Below are 12,817 nucleotides of genomic sequence, written 5' to 3'. Positions count from 1 at the left end.
AAGCCATACAGAGAAAGACAGATACCATATGGTTTCACTCTTATGTGGATCCGGAGAAACTTAACAGGAACCCATGGGGGAGGGGAAGGAAAAAAAAAAAAAAAGAGGTTAGAGTGGGAGAGAGCCAAAGCATAAGAGACTGTTGAGAACTGAGAACAAACTGAGGGTTGATGGGGGGTGGGAGGGAGGAGAGGGCGGGTGATGGGTATTGAGGAGGGCACCTTTTGGGAGGAGCACTGGGTGTTGTATGGAAACCAATTTGACAATAAATTTCATATATAAATAAAAAAAAAAACAAATAAAAAAAAAAAAGTTGTTTTTTCAGTACCGCGATACAGGTAAGCCACGTTACGTGTAGATTCTCACCCGCGTCTTAACCAGCACTGCACTCAAGAAGGCAGGGTGATGCTTCAGGTTCAGTCTGGGGCCAGGGACTTAGCAGAACCAAAAGACCCATGGGTCCAAGCACAAACCCCTAGCTTCACTAGCATGGCATTCTTCCCATTCTATTCCACCAGCAAAAGTCCAAGGATTTATTGCTACTCTACACAACTCTGGATCTTTGAAACAAAGTTTTTACAAGTAGCGCATGTAAAAGTAAAATGGGAACAGTAAACACAGAAAATTTGTTCTAAATTAAAGCGAAATAAAATTTTAAATTAGACCTACACCGATGAAGCTTCAATATATAACCAAAAATCAATGTTATGATCACAGATGATATTACATGCCTGTTTCTTAGTACCGATTCCTCTGGATTTCACTTCTATTATTCTTCTAACGTATCACCCTCTTGGCTTTTCTTTTAGGGACTTAAATAGTGTGTGGGAAAAAGCTGAAACATCGATCTGTATAGTGAGTGGAAAAAATCTGAAACATCGATCTGGATGGTTGCTGCATTGGTCGAGGATGTCAGGCTACCTTCAGTTCTAAATACAAAAGCCACACTCCAAATCAGGAATATTCTCCAAAACCTTTACTTTTACGATGTTGCTTCAAATTTTGTTGCTTTTTTCAAAAATTCTGACTGGAAGTGCCAGTGCCATCACAGCACTGCACTCTTATTTACAACGAAGAACTCCCTGAAATGAGAGATCCTGGCACACGGCACCAGCATAGGTCGCTGCCAGTCACTCGCGCAGCTCTCTCCCACATACCGCCTGCTCCGTGGAGGGGGTGTGACAGCCCAAGCACTTGGTCTTCCCAGGCTTCCCAGGAAGCCTCCCACGAAGCCCTGGATTCAAGGGCATTTTGAAACTCAAGTCAACCTCAATCCAGTTCCGCCATCTTGGTTATGCAACTGAAATATGCAAGTGGGAAGAACTGGGCTCATAATTAGAAATGGACAGAAAGGAGACAGAACTTTCAATAAGTGGTTAGTAGTCTTCACCAATGTTGTGGTTTGTTGGGTTTTTTTTAAGTTTTCTTTCAATCAATCTGACCCAAACTCTTCAACCCTCACGTTATAATTTTGGCTCTCCCTTTTTGGTAACCAGCTGTGATGGAGAAGAGCTAGTCACCATATTCTTTGTAGGTACCAAAGCCAATTATTGACTAGGTCTGAGTAAATCATTTTATCCCCTCGGAGTAACAACCTCCGGTATTGTTTCAATTTTTTTATTCTTTCTGGTGTAGCTTAGCTCTTCAGACTCTTTCTAGAATCTTCCTACAACATTACCTTGTTGTACTTTATGATTGGCACCTGGCAAACGTCTTTTTATGTCCATATGGCTGGAATCTAGCCCACTGTCTGGCTCTTGATAAATAGTCTTGAGAGAATGTGAAATCGCGCATGAGCAGTAATCAATAAATGGCTGGGCATGATTCATTTGTCGACCTTGGCTATCTTTGGCTATTTATTTGGTCGTTGTTTCCCTATGATTCCTGCCTTATGGAAATCATCATGCTTTCATCCTGAATAGTCCCTTTGACCTTTCCAGACAACTCCATAAGCTCCTCTTGGTAAGTGTACAACTGAAAGCTTGGCATGCTTTGGCAGAACTTGAAAATCTCATCCTGTATGTGTCTGAGTCCCATGTGGTGTAAGAACAAGAAGTTTTTCTCTGTTCAATAGGTTTTGCTGTTTACTGGGGACTTACATGAAATGTCTTACTGAGAATAGTTTGATACCTCATCCAAATGGTATTTTTAAACATACACACTTGGTTAGGAATTTATTTTATGAGATACTTTTTCTGTTTTCCTCTCAAAAGGTTGATAATTATTTTGTAAATTTCATTATATTCTTGTGCTTGCTTACAATAGCTTATTACTAGAAATTTTAAAATGATACATGTTCTAATTCACATGTCTTATGCTTCACATTCAATTTCCTAAAGTCATGTCTAAATGCCAGCTGACGGAGGGGTGCCTGGGTAGTCGGTTAAGCGTCGACTCTTAGTTTCAGCTCAGGTCATGATCTCAGGGTTCATGGGATGGAGCCCCACGCCGGGCTCTGTGCTGACAGTGAGGAGCCTGCTTGGGGTTCTCTCTCTCCCTCTCTCTGCCCCTCCCCCAACTGCATGAGCATTCTCTCTCTCTTTCTCTCTCTCCTCCTCTCAAAATAAATACATAAACTTAAAAAAAATTAAATACCAGATAGACAGAATACAAAATACTTGGAACAAATGTCATGATTCATGCTAATAGACCAACTAACCAACTAATAGACCAACCTTTCAGCTTTTGATCAGAGCTGATTAGGGTTATTAACAGACAGTTTTCATTAGACCAATATTTTCCAGATTGACATAAACACATGTCTCTCTTGTTCAAACACACACAGCTCAATACTGAGAAAAAGGTAACACAAGAAAGTGTGAAAGAAAAATGAAATATAGCCAGTTGTGCTTTAATAGAAAACTGTGTCTTCACAGAGCCTTGGCAAGGTCATAGTCACCATGACCATGATGGGAACTAGCTATCCTTGGAAAAAAATGCCTCTTACTTAGCAGTTGCCTCAGAGAAGTGGGGGAAGGGGGGAAATAAAAGACTGGGGAGGGGCTTCAATTACTGTGGAAAGAACTCACTGAAGTGGGCTTTATCTTCTTTGATTCCTCATTAAATCAGCAAACCTGTCTACCATAATCTGGAAATCTTTCCCTAAGTTAAAGAAATATTTAGGACTTTAACTATTTAGTCATTCCCCCTTTGAACCCAGAATTCCCAGGCTAACGATTAGTGAGTTAAACCACAGAGCCCCATGCCTTCCCCACAGTATGGTTAATAATTACACCCAATTTAATGTCTAGAATCCCATTTCCAACCAAGAGCCTTTAAGTAGCAAATTTCATAGTATGTTTCATTAGAGAGTATGCATTAATGATTAAACTGAGATATGAAGTTTTAAAGGTTATATTCAAAACCTTAAAGACGTGCACCAGAGTAGCTGACCTGAAGGGCAGACAACCCCCATTATTGCAAACTTGTCAGAGGAGCTAAAGCTTTGATGTTTAGAAAACTCTCTCCCTACCTCTCCTCCTCTCCAAGGTGCTCCTGCAAGGGTTCCTCCCCACTAGGAAGACACAAGGTTTACTCAAATTCTGCATAACTGAACAGTCTAAAGATGAGGGACACATACTCAGGAGGATTCAACCTGACGGCGTATCCAACAAGGAGGCTCCCATCTCTCTGGAAAGGCATTCACTGGGATCTTCTCTCGGATTTGAATCTGCAGATTTCTTTTTAAGGCACCACCTCTCAGAACTACAGACGGCACACTCATTCCTGGATAGATCATACAGAATGAGGCGAGCGTGACCTCTGCCTGTCACTGCACATGTTCTGGCACCTCCACTAGCAGATGAGAAAGAACAGATAAAAGAAGAAGAAAACCAAACCAATCCTTGAGTTTTTAAAAAATATAAATGTGAGGAAGGGGGTAAAAATGATCTTTTCTGAGGACTCTGAGAACACACATGAGCAGTATTCAAGAAAACAAAATAAAGCTCCAAGTTCTTCTGTATTAGGCATCGATAGAAACTGTCACTGGGGGTTGAGAAGAGCCCACAGAGGGAGAATCCCACAGAGGAAGCCAACAAGGAAGGTCAAAGGCCAGAGCCTGAACTGGAACATGAGACCAAGGTACCTTTAAGAATGAGGAAGTTTCGGGGCGCCTGGGTGGCGCAGTCGGTTAAGCGTCCGACTTCAGCCAGGTCACGATCTCGCGGTCCGTGAGTTCGAGCCCCGCGTCGGGCTCTGGGCTGATGGCTCAGAGCCTGGAGCCTGTTTCCGATTCTGTGTCTCCCTCTGTCTCTGACCCTCCCCCGTTCATGCTCTGTCTCTCTCTGTCCCAAAAATAAATAAATGTTGCAAAAAAAAAAAATTAAAAAAATAAATAAATAAAAAATAAAAAAAAAAAGAATGAGGAAGTTTGGGGATGCCTGGGTGGTTCAGTCGGTTACCCCTGGGTGGTTCAGTTCGGCTCAAGTCATGATCTCACGGTTCGGGGGTTCGAGCCCTGTGTCTGGCTCTGTGCTGACCGCTCAGAGCCTGGAGCCTGCTTCCTTCAGATTCTGTGTCTCCCTCTCTCTCTGCCCCTCCCCCACTCATGCTCTTTCTCTGTCTCTCAAAAATAAATTTAAAAACGTTCAAAAAGTTAAAAAAAAAAAAAAAGGACAAGGAAGTCTGATATTCAGTGCAAAAACTGTTTAGCCCACCAAACAAGGGAACCCCCCTCCCCCACCAACCAGGGAAATGTACAAGTTTCTTCAACAAAGATCACTGTCTACGGAGTTAAAGTCAACCACAGCAAGCAAGAGAAGCTAAAGAGTGTCCAGTCCATGAGGACAGGGGCCCTGCGGCTTGGCTCGTGGGTCAGGAGCACACCACCTGACACACAGCGGGCACACAATCAACCCTGGCTACTTGAGTAATGTTCATTTACTACGGCTCCAAATTACGCTCCAGAGACAATAAATGTGTCTTAGGACACAAACAAAGGTTTACCTGCAACTAACTTTATCCCTGAAACAAAATCGAAATAGATGGTGGCTGGTAAGACCTTTCAGCCATTAGCAACATCCCACTCACGTGCGAAGTGAGGCACGCAGGAGGCACGAGACGCCTCCCTTAACTGTTGATAAGGAGTATGCGGCCTGTAGGGAATTACAACCATTACCGGCCCATTTCTGCCGGGTTCCGCGCAGAACCCACAGACCTCCCGGAGACTCACAACTGAACGCGCAGCTCTGACACACACACACACACACACACACACACACACAGCCGAGCCTAAGCAGCTAGAACAGGAACCCACCTGCGGTCCCACGAAACCGCATTCACTGACTTGGTGCAGCAAGGGGCGGCCCTTGGAGAAGGCGCAGGGAGGCTGAGACGGGGGGAGGGGGAGCATCTTAGGTAAGGTTCGGGTCCTCCTCGGAGGAGTCCGAGGAGGTGTCTCAGGGAAGCAGATTCAGTTCTGGATGGATCGCGGTCTGGAGGGGAGATGAGGAGAAGCGGAGAATAACGCGGGGGTGGTGATGAGGCGAAGGCGGTTCAGCGATTCGAGATCCCCAGGAAAACATGGGCACCGCAAAGCAGGTCTGGAAGGTCAGCGGTAAAAGGGCGGGAATCACGGAAAGAGGGGTCCTTTTGGCATCTTACGGCTGGCGCACAACACAACTGTGGGAGAAGCCACATCGTGCGCTCACTTTGCGGCCGGCTTGCCGTGGGTCCGCTCTCTTGTATCCCCGGTTGACTTCCACTCTTTCAGAGGGAGACACGCTGTGCCTCTTACACAGACAGGAGCATTAAATAATCTCCCTTAATCAAGTTGTAGGAAGAGACGTTCTCAAAACCTTAAGAGAAGCAGGTGGCAAAGAAACGACCCTGACCCATAACCCTAAACCTAGCACCTGCAACTCGACAGTCCTCCCAGCAAACCTCTAGCCCAGCACCCGGGCCCTGGGTAACAATGGTGGGTTTGATCCCCAGTCCTCTCCCCTGGACCCCAAATCCCCCAAAAGAAAGAGCAGGGAAGACTTCACTTCTGCCTGGACACCCCCCCCCCAACCGGCCCCCAGCATAGCACCTGTGTTCTGTAGCCATTTGTCTGCTAGTCCCCTCCTATATAACGTACACCAAGGCCTCCCAAACAGTAACACAGAGTGGCATTAAGAATGTCACAATCTTGGGGCACCTGGGTGGCGCAGTCGGTTAAGCGTCCGACTTCAGCCAGGTCATGATCTCGCGGTCCGTGAGTTCGAGCCCCGCGTCAGGCTCTGGGCTGATGGCTCGGAGCCTGGAGCCTGTTTCCGATTCTGTGTCTCCCTCTCTCTCTGCCTCTCCCCCGTTCATGCTCTGTCTCTCTCTGTCCCAAAAATAAATAAACATTGAAAAAAAAATTAAAAAAAAAAAGAATATCACAATCTAAAGGATGCCACTACGTGGGTGAAATACAGCACAGGACGACTGAAATGATCTACAACACTACGTCAAAGAAGGAAGCTTCCACTTGAAGGGCTCACGAGTGGCTTTGTCACAACAGGATGGAGTCAAAAGCACTTTAACAGCTCGACATGCGACACGAACAGGACTAAATCCCTAACAAATGAAATCGCTTATCAGGCGGTACTAGAGATGTTTGTATATCCGTCTTTTCGGTAAGACTGTTGTTCCTCAGGGTGAGGGGTTACGCAGGTCTTCTTGAGTTTTGCACCCCACCCCACCCCCCAGCGCTCTGCCCACCATGCTGCTCGGTATCAGCATCCAGTCCCGTGAAAGCAAAGCAGTTATTGGAAAAGTAAGAAAAAGCTCATTCGGGTAAAGCAAAAAGGCAAGAGCACAGTGCAGGCTGGTAAGGAAGAGACAAAAGGTGTCCCGGATGCAGACCAGAGGCTTCTAGCACTGGAGGACAGAGGACTCCTCTGCTTAGGTGACAGAGGAAAGAGAGACACTGGTGAGTTGACTTGGAACGTGGACACATCACAAGAGATCTGTACCTGGGCTGAGAGGAGGGGAGAAGGAAGCAAGGAGAAGATGGGGAATGTAAATAAGAGATACGCTACCAAGGTCCTCAGTGGCTGAGGACTGGGGGCAAGAGTACAAGCAGAGTCCAGGAGCTTTCGTTACCCGGGTATTAGTAAAAACAAGACCTGCATGTAGGGAGGCATTAGAAGTCTGTTCTGAGCCCACAGTGCTATCTCACCTTGGAGCAGGTGCAAACCACCACACAGCCACCTTGTCATTCTCTAATTCCTATCTCCTTTTTCTTCCCCTTTCTTCCTGTTTCACCCCCACTTCCTCCTGCTGCCCTAAGTGTTGGCTGAATAAGACCATGGACTTCTTCAGGGTTAGCAGAAGAGGTCCATTAGAGGTCTGCCTCTTTCTGCCCCAGTGATATGGCCACCAAGAACAGGCCTGGCTGTCCTGTCAGTGTCTCTTCAAAGATGAGCCTCGTGGAACAGAAAAGCAATGACAGAAACCACAAAAGGACTTCCAATGTCAAGGTGACCCGTACCTTCTTGTTACCGTGACCTGCGGTCAGCAAGTGGATACCATGGTGTCTGAATTCTGAACTATCTAAAGAGCACCCAGGTCATATCATGGACGTGGGTGAGGACGCTCTGGGAGAAGGGAAGGAGTGCCACTAACTCCCAGCGCCCGCTGCCTGGGCTTCCTGCCACGTGTGCGAATGGAACCACGGTGGCTAGGACACAGTGCTACACATCCAACTGAACTACAAGGGTCTTCCTAGAGTACCACGTACCGGGAATTCCTAGAACCAATATGTTTTAAGCAATTGTGATAACTGAATCATGGGCATTAGTGTCACGGCCTTTGTTACGTACCCAACCCAGACAACTCTAACAGTGTGACATGACCTCAGACTTGAGGGAAATGCCCCCAATTCCGATAAGCAATTTGACTCACCCTTCATACTGGGACATCTTTGAATGAGCATTGAAACGTCTCCCCTTTGAAACTGTTCGCTACCCTCCGGTACTAGGTATTCATATTCTGGACCGACTTCAAGGATTCCGTGAACCCCTCCCTGTGGTTGGGAATAAGATAGGCTATCTTCCTCCAAAGAACAGGGGTCACCAGTAGACTTTAACATAGTGTGCAAGCTTTTCTCCAAAGACACGAATGTTGAATGGAATCACCCCCTTAGAGCAAGAAAATAGCATCTACAATTTTTGTGAAAGGCCAGTGTCTATTGATAGTCTGTTGTCAAATTCTGAACATAGATCATCCTCTAACTTTCCCACTTGTTGAATTCTAAAAGTTTGACTGTATATTGGCTGTGGAAAAGAGAGAGGTACTTCCCCACAGTAGGAACTACACACGTAATAGTTAGGCTCTCAGAACAACTCACAAGAGCTTCCGTGTTACCTCAAAACAACAGTAAGAACACTGTAGAACCAACTGTTGAAGCGATACCTTCACAGGAAAGTACATTCACGGTTCCCTTTGCGGGGGGGGGGGGTGGCCAGGAACAGAAAACTCTCCCTTTCTGGCGATGAAAGTAGGGACTCCCCTTGCTCAAAGCAGGCGTTGAGGGTGGTCATGGTGTGGACTTTGGGGAGGAAGGTCTCTGTGTTGAAGATGAGGCTGGGAATGCATAGTACAGTGGATGAAGACATACTCATCCAGACCAGGAAGGTGGGCGGGGGAGGACAGAAGTGGGGCAGAGGGCCCAGGGGAACAAGTGGAAGGGGAGGACTTGGGCAGTCCACGAGCAGACACGCTGTTTCTCGCCACCTCTCCCAACTCCTCTGCAAACCCAAATTTCTGCTCCTTCTTCCTCTTTATCCCCTCTGGAAGTCTTTGTGGGTTATTAGCACAGCAGGGTCCATGCAGCAAGAAGAAAGAAGCGGAGGGAGTCACCAGTTAGAAACAGAATGAAAGAGATACAGTCTCCTGGCTGAAGGGAAGAGGTGAGTTTCTCACAGGGAAGATGTGCATTGCTAGATCAGAGTCTGGTCTGTGTGGCTGGGGCACAGACCTTGCTAAAGAGAAAACAGCAGCCACTGCTCCGAAGTGCAAGAACAATTAGAAGTTAAGTTAATGAGAATCTGGTGAATGCTTCCCTTATTAAGGACAATCGTTTTTTCAAAAGTATATTAGAAAGATTCATTGCACACCTGTTGCACTTTGCCAGGCACAACGTCTTCATCGGAGACCCAGAATCCAGAGCAAATAGATGCTCGTTTTTAAAGAATTCACACATCTCACATTCTAGCCCAGAAATTCAGCCTCGGTCACCAATTTCAAGCAAGGCAGCCTACTTTGAAAGGTCGTGGATCCTTCAAACAAAATTACACCCAGAACCAATTCACTAATGCACTTTGTATTTGCTACAGATACTAAATTCTAGTGGTCATTCATTAGCTAGAAATAAGCAAAACCTGAAAATTTTATACCTTTGTCTATAAACGATTAGAACGTCATCCAAATTCTAAGACCCAGAAATATGGCACCTGTTATTAACTTGAACCTTCAAAATGTGATTTAGGTTACCTCTGTGTTAACAACTTCCATAGGTCTTTTCTTGGTTTCTCCTATGTCCAAGTAACTGGGGGAGAAAAAGAAAAACAATAAGGGTTTCTTTTATTGCTTTTGAGTCAGTTATATAATTTTCTTACTAAAAATTATTAAAAAGCAAAGCAAGCCATAGGAAATACTTACGCCTAAAACAAAAAATCAGTGGCTACTAATTAAAAGCAATTGTGGTGGTAGGAACTGCTTTCAGTATCAACAACCAGAGCGGATATATGTCCTCTGGTCTCAACTTCAATGAAACTGAAGGCTTGGAAATACATACTTCTTAGGGGGGACATTTTCCCCCAACAATATTTGGCCCCTGACTATATATGTGGTGTTTCTAATTCTTATGTCAATTTTGACATAAAGAGTGGTTTGCCTGTGATGGTGCTTAATGGTTCCATTAAACACAGCCTTTAGGTCAAAACAAAGAAAGTACTGCTATAGCACGGCATTAGACCATCTGTGAAAGGCTGGGGAATCTTCTTCCCTTTGAAAGCACCTTCATGATACAGAAATGCTCAGCCATGTGGGATGGTTTAGGCATTGGTTCGGCTAAAATGCACATCGCTGAACTAGTTAACCTCTGGAGACCCCTATTACTCCATTGCTACTTGCTATAGATATTAACTAGTGATCATTCTACACACTGTATACTTTGGTCAATGTCGAGCCCTAAGTCCACCACTGTGATCTGGTCCCCACTGTGATTCATACAGAGCAGGTGCTAAATAAATGTTTCAGTATAAAAAAGTATAAATCTAGCATTTAATTTATAACCATAAATACAAAGACAGATACCTCAATTACTGTAATCGCTGAGTTGCAAAAAAAAAAGTTTATATTAGGATTAATTATAGCTATGTTTTATTATTTTGCTTCCATTTTGGGATAGGATGCTTCAGTTAATCAATACCACTGGAAATTACATTTCTCTTACATGAATAGTGTTTACATAGGACAGTGCAGAACTCCCTTTGCTCAGCAATAAAATGGCTCTTTTGCAAATTGGCAGGGAGGGACTGCTTTCTGACATAACAGCAAAACATGTTAACTATCATGTGAAGCAAAGCGATCCTGGATCCACAAGATTAATGAAGCAGAGTCAACTTCCAGAAACGCATAGGAAAACTTTGGGGAAAATAACTACCTTTACAATCCTGTGCTATACAATAAAAGTTTAATAACTACCTCGAGTTTAATTATGGTTTCAACAATATTAGGGAAAATCTGAGTAAAAGAAATTCAAGAAGGAAGATGATCATTTTCATTTGAGTACTATTCTTCCACCAATGCTAAATTCTTCAACATCGTTTAGGGTCTAAATGACACAAATCACCCTCAATATCTTCTGGCCTGTCTTTTGTTCTGCCAGTTGCCTCAACCGTTAGGTAAACTTACAACTGCTAAGCTTCAAATATATTCATTACTTAAATCTTCTTGGCTTCTAATCATGATAACCATAGACACTACTCCTTTAACTGAAATGAATCCACTATTCATCCGTCAGCATGGAAAACTAGCAAGGGAAACTGTCGTGACAAACTCAGTTTTTTTGTATGTCAACTAAAAGCAAAAACAACCATGCAGATCTCTTACCTATACATAATGACTCCGAGGTGACCTTTCTATTTGGTTTGGAACTGGACCTCTTTTTACCTTTTGAGTGGGCAGGGCCAAGTAAACCAAAAAAACAGGGAGTTACAAAAGTGAGTCTGCAACTTTGAGCTGTTAATAGATTCTGAAATATACTTCCATTCCCATGACATTGCTTTTTACGGGAATTATTTAATAAAAGAAAAATCAACAAAGTACGTGATGGAAGGAACTGGACGTACACATGGTTTGCATTTTCTACGACATTTTGGTGTTCACAAAGCACATTGACGTCCGCACCATTCGCTTTTCTAACAACCCTGGGAGGTAGGAACGGTTTACGCTCCTCGTCCGCATCAGGAAGAGGCACCAGCTGAGTCCCGTGGCTCAAGGATACACAGCTAATGATCAGCTCAGTCTCAGGTCTGATTTTGAGACTCAAGATCTAAGTGTCTTGCACATCGTTTCACTTAGTTCTTTTCTATGAAGTTAGACAAACGGTGCTAAAGGAGTAAAGGAGCTTTCCAAGAAGGGAAAACTAAATCCAAATGTATCCCTCACCTCGCATAAAAGGAATGTCCAGCAGAAGAAAAGGCAGAACATTCAGAACTCAGTTTAAGCAAATTTAGGAAAAGAAAAATGGTATTTGACGACACTAGTGATATTTGGGAAAATATTTCTATACAGTTAAAACCAGAATTCACAAGCACACACTTTACGCTGAAGATAGTTTTTGCTATCCTGAGGCCCAAGCTCAATTTCAATTAAAATATATTAAAAGCTATGAAATATAAAGTTTCCACACAATCCAGGAATCCCACTCCTAGGTATATAAACAAGAAAAGTGGAAACTTGCACACGATTGTTTCCGGCAGCATCATTTCATAATAGCCCAAATATCTATCACCTGATTAATGGAGAAACAAAATGTGGCACAGCCATACCATGGGATATTCTTCAACAATAAAAAGAATGAAGTTCTGATACCCACTACAATATGCATGAGTCTGGGAAACATTCAGGCCAAGTGAAAGAAGCCAGGAACACAAAGGGCCACATATTGTGTGATTCCATTGATATGAAATATCCAGAACAGACAAATCCATAGAGGGCAGAGCATTGATTAGCAGATGCCAGATGGATGGGGTTTTGGGCTGCTGGTGGGGGGGGGGGGGGTCGGAACTGACGGCCAAGAAAGAATTCTTGAAGATGTCTTTGGTGCAAAAAGGTGATTTTATTAAAGCACAGGGACAGGACCCGTGGGCAGGAAGGGCTGCACTGGAGTTGTGACGGGTAACCGATTATTATATGCCCTCAGGTTGGGAGGGGGTTAGGGATAGAGTAAGTCTCTAAGATATTTTGGACGCAAGGTTTCCAGAACTTTGAGGGTCTAGCTGTTGTTAGGAAAATGCCATTTACTACTGTTTAGTAAAACCTCAAGTCATGAGGCCCTTCAGATGTATATGAGGGGCCATAAGCCTGAAGTATGATTGTCAGCATATATTTTATGGCAGAGTTGAGATAAAGGATGTTTCCAAAGGAATTTTTATATGTTAAAGTAGACTTACAGGATCCTGGGGGGCTGGGGGGGGGGTCAGGATACTGTTAAGCCAAGATTCCCTTTTGCCCCCAGCAAAGTGTCATCATCCAGGCAGCTGAGCTCCTAGAAGGAGGTTACTCTGTTAGTTTCAAGGACTTGTCAGTGGGCTGTAGGCAGTAAGGGAATCTAATTTCT

At 44.2% G+C, this 12,817-nt stretch overlaps 1 protein-coding gene across 4 annotated transcripts in view; it reads right to left on the bottom strand.

The window, feature by feature from the left end:
- DCDC2 (doublecortin domain containing 2) overlaps positions 1-12,817 on the bottom strand; it is a 170,927-nt gene that overhangs the window by 155,405 nt on the left and 2,705 nt on the right. For all 4 annotated transcript variants that reach the window (XM_086706124.1, XM_086706121.1, XM_086706123.1 and 1 more), the window contains one exon: positions 9,463-9,517. In XM_086706124.1, the coding sequence (XP_086562250.1) occupies positions 9,463-9,517 (55 nt within the window). The remainder of the gene's footprint in view (positions 1-9,462; positions 9,518-12,817) is intronic.

This window comes from Puma concolor, chromosome B2 (assembly GCF_028749965.1).
Source record: "Puma concolor isolate L17-30 chromosome B2, mPumCon1.1.hap2, whole genome shotgun sequence".
Classification (NCBI taxonomy): Eukaryota; Metazoa; Chordata; class Mammalia; order Carnivora; family Felidae; genus Puma; species Puma concolor.
This window is presented reverse-complemented; position numbering and strand designations above follow the sequence as displayed.